The 14,328-nt window shown below is 55.8% G+C and overlaps 1 protein-coding gene across 1 annotated transcript in view; it reads left to right on the top strand.

Annotated features, from left to right (window-relative positions):
- The window catches only part of TWF2 (twinfilin actin binding protein 2), a 28,421-nt gene extending 22,152 nt beyond the window's left edge, over positions 1-6,269 (top strand). Inside the window, exons 6-9 of the mRNA XM_068157914.1 lie at positions 3,885-4,010; positions 4,088-4,238; positions 4,617-4,738; positions 4,901-6,269. Of these exons, the coding sequence (XP_068014015.1) occupies positions 3,885-4,010; positions 4,088-4,238; positions 4,617-4,738; positions 4,901-5,068 (567 nt within the window). The 3' untranslated portion in view covers positions 5,069-6,269. The remainder of the gene's footprint in view (positions 1-3,884; positions 4,011-4,087; positions 4,239-4,616; positions 4,739-4,900) is intronic.
- The last annotated feature ends 8,059 nt before the right edge of the window (positions 6,270-14,328 follow it).

Raw genomic sequence — 14,328 nt, 5'->3', positions numbered from 1 at the left:
CTGTGGGGTCCCTGCGCGAGTGTGCGCATTGCACCGTCGTTTGGGGGAGCAATGCAGAGTGTGGGTGTGAGGCAGCTGCTGGGCAGGCCCTGACCTCAGCATTTCTGTGTCCCTGCCCATGCCCCTGCTAGCTGTTCAGGACTCTGCATGGTTCATCCAACCCAGCAGGATTTTGGAAGTGGCATGAGGGACATTGTTCCTTTAAAAGCCACCAGCTCGCGAGTGCTTTGCTGTGCCCCTTGCCTGGAGCTGCTGCTGGGGCTGCTGCTCCCCTCTAATGCTGTCAGTGCATGACACCCTGAGACACCAGCCTGGTTTGCAGCCTTTACTCTGAAGGAGCTGCCAGGAGCTCCCTGGGAACCTCCTTGACCACCAAACAGTTTGGAGAGGGGGTGGCAGGAAAAGTGCAGCAGCAAAAGAGGAGGGGAGGTGATGGTTGCATAGCAGCAGATCCAGGGCTGGCACAGCAGCCTTGTACACCAAGATAGGAAGGACTCAGGTTTGCAGGTCCCCCAGAAGGGTGCCCAGACTTTGGTAAGGCAAGTCTTAGGCTGCCTGAGCCAAGCTTCTCCTGAAGGAGTTGGGGCTGTTCAGTCTGCAGAAGAGGAGGCTCCGAGGTGACCTCATTGTGGCCTTCCAGTATCTGAAGGGGGCTACAGGAATGCTGGGGAAGGACTTCTCAGGATCTCAGGTAGTGATAGGACTAGGGGGAATGGAATGAAGCTGGAGGTGGGGAGATTCAGGCTGGATGTGAGAAGGAGGTTCTTCCCCATGAGAGTGGTGAAGCCCTGGAATGGGTTGTCCAGGGAGGTGGTTGAGGCCCCGTCCCTGGAGGTGTTTAAGCCCAGGCTGGCTGAGGCTCTGGCCAGGCTGATGTAGTGTGGGGTGTCCCTGCCCATGGCAGGGGGGTTGGAACTAGATGATCCTTGTGGTCCCTTCCAACCCTGACTGATGCTATGATACTGTGGATTGAGGCCTGCAGGGGCAGAGGCCGTGCTGCGAGCCCCTCTCCCGCCCGGTAGCTGGGTGGGGGCTCACCGCAGTTTGTCCTTCGCTTCACATGTATGTATTATTTTTAATAGCTGGAGGATGTCGCCAGCCTCCCTGAGCTGGAAGTTGTCAGCAGACCGTGGGCTAAGACATGGCTTTGCATTTGGCATTGAGCTGCTTGAACACCCACAAGTGGGAGGTCCTTCTAGAAGGATCGCAGGCTCGGAAACATGGAGGGGAGCCAGGCGTGACACACTGCTGGGGCCGCGGGGAGGAGGGAGGGAGGCAGGGAGGCGGCTTTGCAGCTGGAGGATGAGGCAGAAGAGCGAAGAGGAACTGAAGGGGGCTTTGCTGTTGCAGTGTGTCATCTGTAGCTGCCCCCCAGCACTGGAGAGTGGGTAGAGCAGAGGCTTTGCCAGACCTGAGCCCGTTTCACTGAGCCAGTTTTTAATGGTTGTGAGGAGGGAAGCAGAGAGGAGGTCATGCTGCTAGGACAGCTTTCCACCCCTTGTAGTTCACTGTGTTTCGTGTTGCAGCCTCAGGTCTTCCCAGTCCTACTGTAACCTTTCCAAGCCTCCTTGCATTTGCAAGGGAGAAGGATGAGGATCTGGAGGTGTTGGCAGTGGCAATGTCCCTGTGCCACACCTTTCGGTAGGGCAGGACCAGGCGAGCCTGTGTGCTTTGTCTGCATCCTTCACTTGTTCTTGGGCCCCTACTGGTGCTGTGGCATCATGGGGATGGTGGAACAGCAGACCTCTTGTCCATCTGGCATCAGATGACACCTGAGCAAGATGACACCTGAGCAATTGTTTCCTGAGAGCTGTGCATTCACACCATGCTCATCCTCCAGGATGCTTGGCATGGATGTAGGCTTGGGCAGGTTTTCTTTGCCCTCACTCCTTTAGTATGTGTTGCTTCATGAAGGACAGCCCAAAATCTGTTGCTGCAACTGCTGGAACTCATCCTGACCCTGGCTTGGAGCCTTCACTACCCCAGACCCTGGGTTGGAGCCAGCCTAACTGGGGAGCAGGCAGGAGATAGGGGGCAGGGACGGGCTGCGTGCAGTGACATCAGCAGAGGCACTGCCAGGGCTGGGGCAGGGCCTCTCCCTCCTGCTCATCCTCAGCACTGATGTCTCCCTTGTCATTTTTTGCTGCTCTCCCTGCCTGCTCCGCCAGGACCTGCCTTCCCTGGCCTCCAGCAGAGAGATGGTATGGCTCCATCCTCCTGGCATGTCGGTGTGCTCCCCACCCCTTCTCGTTTCACACGAGCCCCCCTGTGTCCCCGCGCGGGGTGCCGCTGACGGTGTGTCTGCTCTCCCCACGCTGGCAGGATTCCTGTTCCCAGGACTCGAGCACCGAGCTGGTAGGCTGCTCTGACCGCTTGCTGCCCGGCTTCTCCTTCTCCCCGGGGTGTTCTTCTGCATGCTCTGCCTTGGGCACCGGCTCCCTCCTCTGCCCAGGCTGTGGGTACCACGTGCCACTGATGTAGTGAAGGGGGCAGCCTTGTAATGAGAGCTGCTTTGGTGCTGCCAGGCTGGTTTTGAGACAGGAACTAAACCTCCTGTGTTTCTCTTTGGCATGCCTTCATTTTTCCTTCCTTTTCTCTATTGGGGGAGGGAAAAGAAGGAAGAAAATCAAAATAATTAGAAATAAACCAAAAAAAAAAGCTGGGCTGTCTTTATCCAACATCCCCCAAAGTGATCCTGGAAACCTTCCAGATGAGGTTGGACAGGATTTTGAGCAACCTGATCTATTTAAAGATGTCCCCCCTCACCGCAGGGAGGTTGCACTAGATGACCTTTGAAGGTCCCTTCCAACCCAAACCACTCAATGGTTCTATGACCCTAGAGGAAAGGGACTCCCACTCGCTGCAGAGCAGCCAGGTTAGTGTTGCTGGAGTGTTCCCTTGGGATCTGGCTCTGATCTAGTGTGAGGTGTCCCTGCCCATGGCAGGGGGGTTGGAACTGGATGATCCTTGAGGTCCCTTCCAACCCTGCCAGTTCTGTGATTCTGTGTGTGTCTGGAGGTGGGACGGGCTCCTCCGCCGTTGGAGTGACGCCATCTCCCTGTATTCTGTGGCAGATGGTGGGGGGCTGCTGCTGCTGCCCATTGCTGGTAGAGTCCCCGGGCCCCGAGGAGGTAATTCCGCACCTGCCGCGTCCTGCCCCTTCCCCTCCCTGCTGCCGGCTCGCAGCACCCGCCGGGCCTGTGCGGGGACCCTGCTTGTGGCTGGATGGAGGCCCCTGGGGCGATGGGGTGTCTCTGCAACCTCTTTCTGCTCCCTCTTTGAAGTGAGGTTTGGTCTCATCGACTAGGGGGTTCGCTTAGGGTCCACACAGCAGCTGCTGCCTTGCAGGGGTTGCAGGGAAAGCAGGCCAGGGTCTTTGCGAGCTGCGGAGCTCCAGTTGCCCAGCTCCGGTGCTGGAGGGGACGCCTGGCTGCTGCGGTGAAACCCACTGAGGAGAGGCTTGCCCTCCCTCAGCACCCATGCAGCTGAACATGGTGATTGCAGGGCTCTCCCCATCACCCACAAGTTGTGGTCAGAGACCATCAGAGACAGTTACACACCAGCACTGGTCGCAGCATCCCTGCCAGGGAATCACTGGGAAGCATCAGGTTTGAACTGTTGTGTTTTTTGCTGGGAGTGAAGCAGAGGGGTCCAGGGCTGCATGGCTGGGACTGAGTGCTGTCCTGCTGTGATGGTATGGTGACAAGCATCTCTGCCACGAGCCTGGCAGACTTTCAGTGGTCTCATGCGGTAGTCCCCATGAGCTGGGTGTCAGGCAGCTCCTTGGATGAGAAGACTTTTTGCTGTGGCTGGTTTTCCTTTGTCTCCCTTCCCCACCCTTTGCTGGTCTCTGTCCTGATGCTCGGGGTGGTCTCCATCCCCAGGTGAAGACAGAGATCAGCGTGGAGAGCAAGCACCAGACTCTGCAGGGCCTGGCCTTCCCCTTGCAGCTGGATGCTCAGCAAGCCATCCAGGCACTCAAGCAGAAGAAAATCAACTACATCCAGTTGGTGAGTACCTCACATGGCTCCGCTGTTCCTCCTGCCTCTGCTTGCTGCCTCTCATTCCCATTTCCTCTGTCCATCAGAAGCTGGATCTGGAGCGGGAGACCATCGACCTGGTGCACACAAGCCCCACAGAGATCACTGATCTGCCCAAGAGGATCCCCCAGGACTCAGCTCGTTACCATTTCTTCCTGTACAAGCACTCACACGAGGGAGACTACCTGGAGTCTGTCGGTGAGTGCCCTGGCGCTGGAGACAGCTGGTTAGAGCCTTCACGGGTCCCTGCTCTCCCTGGACCATTGGTTGGTTGAGGAGCAAGGAAAGGGATTGAGTTGATGCAGCAAGAGACTTTGAGCCAGTTCCTGCTTGCTGGCAAGTCCTTTGGTGCCAAAAGAAGCTGCTGTGTGCAGTGCAGGCTGCTCTGGGTGCTGCCATGAAGGCTTTGTGCAGCCGCTGCGTTGCAGATGTAGCGGAGCCAGGGGAGATTTGGGGAGGAGTGGTGGCTGGGGTGGCTCGCTTCTGCCTCTGAGGAAACTGGGACTCTCTGGGCTGGGGTGGGATGTGGGTGCCATGAGCCCTGGCGACACCACAAGCCCTGCTCTCCTCTTGCAGTCTTTATCTACTCCATGCCTGGGTACAAATGCAGCATCAAGGAGCGCATGCTCTACTCCAGCTGCAAGAGCCGGTTGCTGGACACTGTGGAGCAGGAGTTTTGCCTGGAGATAGCCAAGAAGGTAAGTGCAAGCCCATCTGGAGGTGACAGAGCAGAGACCTGTGCTGGGAATCTGCAAGGGACTGGGTTGCAGCCTTGCTTCGGCCCTGCTGATGGGCTCAGGGGGGAGCTTGGTGCCCCAAAGAGGGAGCTGCTAACCTCCTCTCGCCGCTCCTGGGCGCAGATCGAGATCGACGATGGCGCTGAGCTGACGGCGGAGTTCCTCTACGAGGAGGTGCACCCCAAGCAGCATGCCTTCAAGCAGGCCTTCGCCAAGCCCAAGGGGCCCGTGGGCAAACGGGGACAGAAGAGGCTGATCAAGGGGCCAGGCGAGAACGGCGAGGACAGTTAGATCCCCGGCACCGGGCGGTGAACGGACAGCATCCCTGCGGCGCTTCCCAGCTTCCTCTCCACTGACCTGGGGATCTTTCCCTCCATCTCAGTCTTTTTCTTCTCCCTTTCTTTATTTTTCCTGTCTCATTCCTTTTTTTAAAGAGCAGGATGGCTTGTCACACCTGGGGGCAGAGCGATGGGGAGGGGTCAGGGGGTGTCGGTGTCTCTTTTCCCTGCGTCCTTGTTCAAGCCCCGGGGCTGCCGGCGGAGGACAGGAGCAGCAGGGCCACGCTCCCCAGCCTTGCTCCTGTTCCCCCTGGGGTCAAAGCCGCTGCTGTCGGTGCCCCTGGGTGACTGAAGGACACACGTGCCTGCAAGCTGCACTATGCAAAGGGAAGGGGGTGGCGTCGAGGATTCCTGTCTGAAAAGAGAAAATGCTTCTTTCCCTGCTCCCCCGGCCCCCAGATTGTGCTCCTCTGTCCCACTCACGGTGTGCAAGGACCCTCTGCCCCAGACCTGGAGTGATCCTGCACCCCTTGAGGGTGCGGGCAGGACCCCTCACTGTGAGGTGAGTTGTAGTGGCACAGATGTGTCTGTGGGACTGGCCAGTGGGAGGCAGAAGGTCTCCCCTGCGTACTGAGCTCAGCCTCACCCTGGGGAAAGGTCATTCTGCCTTTGGGCGATGCTTGCATCCCCTTTTGACCTCAACCCCATCCCTATTTAGGATGGAAGCTGAGGGGACCTCAAGCCTTGGTGTCTTCCCTCCACGTGCCCTGACCCCCACCATCACCCCCTGGGTTTGCTGCTGGCTCTGGTCTAAGGGAAGCCCCATGTCTTAACAATTACATGGGCTATCCCAAATCCTCGTGTGGGGAAGTGTGACAGCCCCTGCCTGCCCCCTTGGGGACATCCCCAACCACCAAGGGCCATCGTTGGCTCCGAGGGCCAAGCTTGTTGCTGTGAGTTAGGCCTCACTGGGGGCTCTGGGGGAGAGCACCTTGCTGCTGGGTACTAGGGAGGGCTGGAAAGCCGCTTGCCTGCCCAGGGAGATGGAAACAGGGCTGGTGGCACCTGCCCTCTGCTTTCCTGCTGTGACGATGAGCGTGCCGATGTTGCCTTGACCTCGGCGGAGCGGGCGGTGGGGGGAGTGAGGCTGGGGGGAGCAGAGCACACTGTACTGAACGCTGTATTTTCTAAAGAATAAAGTATTTTTAAAACACTCTGCTGCTCCTTGGAAGTCCCCTGGGCTCCCCAGGGTGGGACAGTTAGCAGCTGGGAGCACCGGAGCTGCAAAGCAGATTGCTTGGACGTTTCAGGCAGGGAGCCAGCGACCACCACGGCCTGCCTGCTGTTGCCACAGGGGTTTGGGACAACCCTTGAGTGCCTGGCACAGTTTTAATGTTTCCCCCCCCCCCCCCCCCCCAGCAATGCCTAGAGCCAGAGCTGGCTGTGGGAGGCAGCCTCCCTGCTCAGCCCTGCTTCCCTTTTTTTAGGGCTGGGGTTGCAAGGCTGCTCTGCCACTGCCTGGGGAAGGCTGCTCTCTTGGCTGTGAGGAATCCCTGCCTGCTGAGGGGGAGGGAAGGAGGGAGAGAGGATGCTGAACCAAGAGAAGAGTTAGGAAGGCTACAGGGTCTGCCCACATCCCTCATACCCCTTGCCCAGGGCAAGGCAGACATTCCCATGCTCCTAGGAGGGAAACCAGACCCCACATCCCCCTCAGTGGTGAGCCACTACCCTGCCAGAGCTCTTCAGCATCCCCAAAAATGACCAACATCCGAAGTCCAACTCCAGCTTGGCTCTGGGGTATGAATTGCCCAGCACTGGATCCTGTTGGAAAAGTAGGGAAGCTTATCCCAGCTGTAACACAGCCACTGAGAGCTGCTGCCTGCCAGCTCCTCTGCCCAGAGAATGTCAGCTGCCATTTGGATAGAGCCTTTGATTTACTACGGTGTCCTGAGCAGGTTTCCCAGTGGAATAGCTCCCTGCACCAGGACAGCCTGGGTGTCAACAAGCTCAATGAGCCTGTGAAGTTTTGCACCAGGGCAGGGCCCCCCATGAGATTGATGATTGGGAAGATGGCTGGAAAGCATAGGAAAATAAATGGGGGAGAGAGAGAGTGTTTAGGAAACAGACCAAAACCCCCCAGCAACACCCCAAGCCCAGATGAGTTTCCCTTTGGCACGGAGGATGCTGGTTGCTGGTGCACAGGGAGCAGCCTCTGTGCCAGAGAGCTCCCTCTGCATTTAAACACTAGCAGTCCTGGGCTGCCACTGCCAGCGCTGTTTGACAAGCTGCTTCACCCTTCTCCTTCAGATCCTGCTCACCTTCTGTGCTTGCTGATTTTTAAGCTTGCCCAAACAGTGACAGGGAGTGAGGGGTGGCCTCCATTTTGCACCTTGCCAGCACAGCCACCCCCAGCTGAAAGTCTTTCCTGTGCTAAAGGACAACTGCAAGGTCCCAGAGGAGATGGCCAGGAGCAGCCCAGAGGCTGCAAATCCCCAGATGGGCTCTCATCCAGTCCTACCCCACTCCATCCTCCAGCCCATTCTCTGTCTTCCATCCTATCTTGTCCTCCTCTGCCTCAGACTATCCCATCTTGTCCCCCTATCCCATCCATTGCTTCCTGCCCTGCTGTCCCACCTCATCCCACCTCATCCCAGGCAATCCTGCATCCTCATCTGGTGTGGGTGTCAATGGCTGGGTGCAGATGCAGGCAGACAGCGTGGTGCTGAGGGCAGCCTGGCTCTGCATAGCCCTCAGCCTAAGCCCCACAGTCCTGCTTGCCCTTCCCATGTCTTCCTTGTCCCAGCCTGTGTATCTGGTGGCCCAGGGCAGGGGCTAACTCCTGGTGGGGCCACTATGTGAGGTGTAAGGCTGTTAGCTCTGCTGCTGAAGCTTGAGGGCAAAGGAGCCAAGGAGAACAGCTGCAGAGTGGAGTCTGGGGGATAACAGCCAGAGGATAGGGGTTGGTGAGACTGGTGAGGGGGCTTCAGGGAGAGGCATCCAAGGAAAGGCTGAGGGAGCAGGGCTGTTCAGCCTGGAGAAGAGGAAACTTAGAGGGGACCTTATCATTCTCTACAACTAGCTAAAAGGAAGTTGTAGTCAGGTGAGGGTCAGGCTCTTCCCCCAGGCAACCAGTGACAGGACAAGAGGGCATGGTCTGAAGCTGCACCAGGGCAGGTTTAGGTTGGATGTTAGGAAGCACTTCCTCACAGAAAGGCTGATTAGGCACTGGGATGGACTGCCCAGGGAGCTGGTGGAGTCAGCATCACTGGAGGTCTTTAAGGACAGATTGAATGTGGCACTTGGTGACATGGTTTAGCTGATGTGGTGGTGCTAGGTCATAGGCTGGACTTGATGATCTCAGAGGTCTTTTCCAGCCTCAATGATTGTGTGAGGGAATCCCAGCTGCTTTGGGCCAGGAGGTGTCAGGAGAAAGGATTATTCCTACTGAAGCTGTTGTTTATGCATGACAGTAGCCCAGGGAGGGGGGGCCAAGGAGAAGAGAAGAGGGAGAAGAGCAAGACACAGCAGCCCCCTGCTGAGCAGCTTCCCATCTATCTTTCTGCTCTCCAGAAAGCCAGCAGCATGCTCCAGCTCTCTACTCCAATGGCACTACAGAAAGCAGAAGGTCGAAGGAATCCTCCTGCCTTTGCCCGAGGTTTTCCCTGTCTCGGGCCACTGTCTGCATTTAGCTTGTGTCTGGGGATAAACTGCAGCAGTTGCTCTACCACCAAATGAGCTCAGTGGAGCTGGGGAAAAGGAAAGAAGCCCCACAGGTTGGAATGACAATGGATTAAATCACATAACCAGAACGATATCGATGTCAGTACAAAGCACATGAAGTTATTCTCAGCCCAGCAAAGGTCCAGCAGCCACACGGAAGAGGAAAGCAGTCTTCAAGGGCAGAGGGAAGAGAAACAGGGTCAGCAGGAGTCCAGGCAAGGAGCTCAAGCAGAAAGCTCCTCTCTCCTCAGCAAACTGCTCTCTTTATACTGTGTGATGTTTATGGTCTGGAATGACTTGTGAGCAACCTGAGTCAGCTCTCCTGGCAGCTAATGGCCAGCAGCCCATGGCTGGCCTGTGGTTCTGTCCCAGCAAAGCCAGGACAGCCATCTCCTGTGCCTGGCAGAGGCTTCTTCTTATACACTGGCCACTGCTCATTGTATTTAGGTGAACCCTTAGTTTAGGTGGCCTTAACAGCTTGGATCATGTTTCCTTACAGTCAGCACCCAGTGACAAGACAACGAAGACTGTGAGGACATCTCAGAGGTGCCCAGCTGGAAAGCTTCAGAAATGGGGCCTGAAGATGCCCAACCTTGCAGCCATACCAGTGAAGACCTTCCTTAAATCCACTCTAAATCTACTACCTTTCAGTTCAAAGCCATTACCCCTTGTCCTGTCTCTGCGTGCACTACAGCTTTCCTTGGGCCCTTTTGAGGTATTCATCTTCCAGTAAGGTCTTCTCAGAGTCTTCTCTTCTCCAGGCTGAACAACTCCAACAATCTCAGCCTGTGCTGGTGGGGCAGGTCCTCCAGCTGAGAGGGGCTCTGTGAATACTGTGGAAAATTAGTACACTAGAATAGATGGAGTGGGATGGGAGGGTGCTGCAGTGGTGCAGGAGGAGCCAGACAGCTGGTAGGCAGAGCCCCAAGGGCTGCAGGTGCTGGGTTCTCTCTGGAAAGAGGATTACCAACTCAGAACCAGCTCAGCACCAAGCAATCCCCAGGGGAAATCAAAGCCTGCAGAAGCTTGGCTGCTTCCCCATGTCCCTACACCCAGCACACACACCAGTGGCCCTCCTCTTGCTCTTTAAGGTTTGAGTTTAAAAGGTCTGCTCTGTTGTCTACCAAAAGCTCTGGGGTTTGAGGCAATGCTTGGGAAAACTGTGCTTGGTTGGCAGATAGTGGCATCACCTCAGGGAATGTGTGCAAGGGGACAAGGCCACCCCATCACAGCATTTGCCCAGCTGGGCAGGGAGCTGCGGGTGGATGTGGCCAGCCAAGCACTCAGGTATTTTAGGACTCATTGGTGAGGGTTTGTGGGCTCCAAGGCAGATGAGCCACATGGGAAAGGATGTGAGCAGGATGCTTCTCCCTGCAGGATCCCCAGGTTAAAAAGTGGAAATGGCAAGATTCCAGAAGAGAGAATTCCTTCAGCTTCTGCTTCCCTGAGAGCTGATGTGGAGGATCTGCAAAGGAGCTACACCTGGCTGTAAGCTGATTGTGTGAATTGAAAGAGCTGCCTGGCATCTGGGCTTTGAAACCACAGGTGTCCATGGGAAAGGGATATATGAGCCCTCACCCTCTGAAGGGCCCCGCACCCTGCCCAAAGCCCTGCCTGGTGGTGGGAGCCAGCAGGAAGGAGGGTGAAGGAGGTCAGGAGTTGAAGGCTTTTTTACCCAAGAGGGTGAGTATGTCCAGCACTATGCAAGCCTAGGGGTGTGGGAGGGGAGGAAGGAGCCTAGGGATGATGAAGGTTTGGGAGCAGGCTGGAGGGTTGCTGGGGCACAGAGCATCCTAAGTAATGGGGAGACCTGTCATAGGGGTGCTGGGCTAGCAACTCTGGGCCTGGAGCTACCTTTGCATTAGGCTTTGATCCCTTCTGCTGGCACTGCCTGCAGTCTGGCTGGTGTCTGCTCAAACTGCCAGCTGCTGGCAGAGGCAGGAGATCTCTTTGCAATCCCCTTTGCAAAGAGATCCCTGCTGCTCTTCCCTGGGGAGTAACAAGTGTGGGCATTGCCCCCTCTCTTCCTTCTGCATGCCTTCCCCCATGCCTGCCAAGAAGTGGGCTTTGTGCCAAGGTGGACAAACCAGGTAGTGGAGGGAGGGATCCTGTGCTGGGGCTGGTGGGCCCAGGGTGCAGAAGGGTGGCTGCAGCATCTCTCTGCAAGCCCTCACCTAGGGCAGAGGTTCAGGGCAGTGTCTCTTGCTGGGGTGTGTGTGCCTTTGGGAAGGGTGGCTTCTCCTCAGCCCTTAAAGCCTGGCACCTCCCTGGGAGCAGCAGCAGATCAGGCTCTACTAGGGATGAGGAAAAGCCCCATACCATGGGGCTTGGCTGCTGTCTCCTGCTCCCTGTGATGAAGGGCAGGGCTTAAGACCTCTGACCTCTTGGATGTCTCCCGGGGTTAGCAGCTTGTTTCTGCCTGGATCACCACACCTTGTCTGTCCCATTGCTGTCTGTCCCTCCAGGCAGGGGCATGAGCAGCCGTTCCTGATGGCTTAATTCTGAGCTGATGTTATAAATACTATCTAAAAGCAAGTCTCAGTTCAAGGCATAATCCCAGACTGATGTGTGGCTGAGTGGCTGAGGTGAAGGAGAGAAAAGCAGAAGATTCAGATCTGTGATGTTATTTGATATTCAGGGTGAGACCTGTTGTCTCTCTCTGCCTGGAGCCCACAAGAGGTGGTGGCTCACCCAGAGAGCCCACGTTCAGCCTGGATTATTCAGAGGAGTAGAGCATGGGTTTGCTTTGTGGGAGCAGGAAAGGAAAGCTCTTTCAGGGTCTGAATACATCCTGAGAGAAATGCACCAGGCAGGAGATTCCCTGACCTACAGATATCAGAGCTCATGGGGCTTATCAAGCTCAGACATGGGCTGTGTGGTCCTCTTCATGGCAGGAATCATAGAATCAACAAGGTTGGAAAAGACCTCAGAGATCATCAAGTCCAACCTGTCACCCAACACCTCATGACTACTAAACCATGGCACCAAGTGCCACGTCCAATCCCCTCTTGAACACCTCCAGGGACGGTGACTCCACCACCTCCCTGGGCAGCACATTCCAATGGCTAACAACTCTCTCTGTGAGGAACTTTCTCCTCACCTCAAGCCTAAACCTCCCCTGGCACAGCTTGAGACTATGTCCTCTTGTTCTGGTGCTGGTTGCCTGGGAGAAGAGACCAACTCCCTCCTGGCTACAACCACCTTTCAGGTAGTTGTAGAGAGCAATGAGGTCTCCCCTGAGCCTCCTCTTCTCCAGGCTAAACAACCCCAGCTCCCTCAGCCTCCCCTCACAGGGCTTGTGCTTGAGTCCTCTCCCCAGCCTCCTTGCCCTTCTCTGGACACGTTCAAGAGTCTCAATTGAGGGACCCAGAACTGGACACAATACTCAAGGTGTGGCCTAACCAGTGCTGAGTCCAGGGGCAGAATGACTTCCCTGCTCCTGCTGGCCTGGACTTTCCAGAGGAGTAGAGCATGGGTTTGAAAGAAACCCTGGCAAACATGACTGCTGGGAGATGGAGCAGGGGTGGAGAGGTGCAGTGTGAGAGATGTGCCCCAAAGTAAATGGGTGCAAGGCCCCAGGGAGACCAGAGCTGTGAATTTGGTGATGTTGGTAATGTGCCTATTATTGTTACTACTGCTATTGCTGGCTAGCAGACAGGGTGGTTTTAAGGGCTGAAAGCAGCAAGAGGAAAAGCAGAGGCTAGGAGTGGTTTTCAGGGTGTTTATTTCCCTGCAGGATTCTGTTTCAGCAAGGGGCATCTGGGGCTGGGTAAGGCCAGTGAAAGCTTCTTGCATCATGGGGCAGCAGCAGCAACAGCCCAGCAGCTTGGACAGCATCCTCCCTCTCCTGAAGCAAAGCCCTGCCAGTGGGAGAAGCTGACCCCAGCCTGCTGGGCTATTTTTAGTTCAGTTCCCTAAAGAAACAACAGTCATGAGCTCATGATGCTGGTTTCCTCCTCCTGGACTGAACTCCTGAGTTATTTCCAACCATCTACAGCATAGGGCAAGGGGCTTGGTGGAAAACTGAGGCCCCAAAAAGTTTCCTGAACACTAGCAGCTTGCTAATTAGCAGTCTCTGCCCATGGGACCGTGCTGCAGACAGGTGGAGGAGGGAATGAAGGGGTGGAAGACACCACAGCTTGGCATGTAGTCCTGACCATGGCAGGAAGAACACCCTCCAGATATGACTTCCCAGCAAGGGGGAGCACTTGCCCCTCACAGTATAACATCACAGTATAACTAAGGTTGGAAGAGACCTCGAGGATCACCGAGTCCAACCTATCAACACAGACCCCATGACTAGACCATGGCACCAAGTGCCACGTCCAATCCCCTCTTGAACAGTGACTCCACCACCTCCCAGGGTAACCTGTTCCAATGACGGTTGCACTTGGGATGCTGTTGCTCTCCCTGTACTGCCTGAGTTTTCTCTGTTGTACAAATAGGCTGAGAGATGGAGGAGGGTTTAGGGAGTTTCATAGTATCATAGTATCAGTCAGGGTTGGAAGGGACCACAAGGATCATCTAGTTCCAACCCCCCTGCCATGGGCAGGGACACCCCACACTAGATCAGGCTGGCCAGAGCCTCATCCAGCCTGGGCTTAAACACCTCCAGGGACAGGGCCTCAACCACCTCCCTGGACAACCTATTCCAGGCCTTCACCACTCTCATGGGGAAGAACCTCCTCCTCACATCCAGCCTGAATCTCCCCACCTCCAGCTTCATTCCATGCCCCCTAGTCCTATCACTCCCTGAGATCCTGAGCAGTCCCTCCCCAGCCTTCCTGTAGCCCCCTTCAGATACTGGAAGGCCACAATGAGTTTAGGGCTACGTGGGGGATAAATAATTTTTGTCCCAGACAAATGCTAGCAGTGGCTTTACAGCTGTGTTCTCACTTGCTAACTCTGCCACCAACCATTTGTCTCAGTCTTTAAACATCTTTTACTGATTACTTCCTCTATTATTTTTCCAGAAACCAGAGTAAAGTTTATGTAACCATCCCTAGTTATGCAACACACCACTGAAGCTTTGTTTGCGGGGAAACAATATGTGTCTGTTGGGTTTTCCCCCCCCATTCTTTGTTCTTTTCATTGGGGGAGAGGGAAATGTATCCTTCCCTGTGTGTCTCACTGGATTTGTCTTCTTTTGCAGCCAAGTGATGGATTTTTCGCTGGCCTCTGGCTCCACGCTGGTTCTGCTTTCACAGCCCTGTTTGCCAGCACCTGAACTGAAGGTAACTTCTCACATCTGATGTTAATTGGTGTGGAGGTATCATAGTATCAGTCAGGGTTGGAAGGGACCACAAGGATCATCCAGTTCCAACCCCCCTGCCATGGGCAGGGACACCCCACACTAGAGCAGGCTGGCCAGAGCCTCATCCAGCCTGGGCTTAAACACCTCCAGGGATGGGGCCTCAACCACCTCCCTGGACAACCCATTCCAGGGTCTCACCACTCTCATGGGGAAGAACATCCTCCCCACCTCCAGCTTCATTCCATTCCCCCTAGTCCTATCACTACCTGACATCCTGAGCAGTCCCTCCCCAGCCTTCC

This window comes from Melanerpes formicivorus, unplaced genomic scaffold (assembly GCF_026170545.1).
Source record: "Melanerpes formicivorus ecotype bairdi unplaced genomic scaffold, bMelFor1.0.p_v2 SCAF_38, whole genome shotgun sequence".
Taxonomy (NCBI): Eukaryota; Metazoa; Chordata; class Aves; order Piciformes; family Picidae; genus Melanerpes; species Melanerpes formicivorus.
This window is presented reverse-complemented; position numbering and strand designations above follow the sequence as displayed.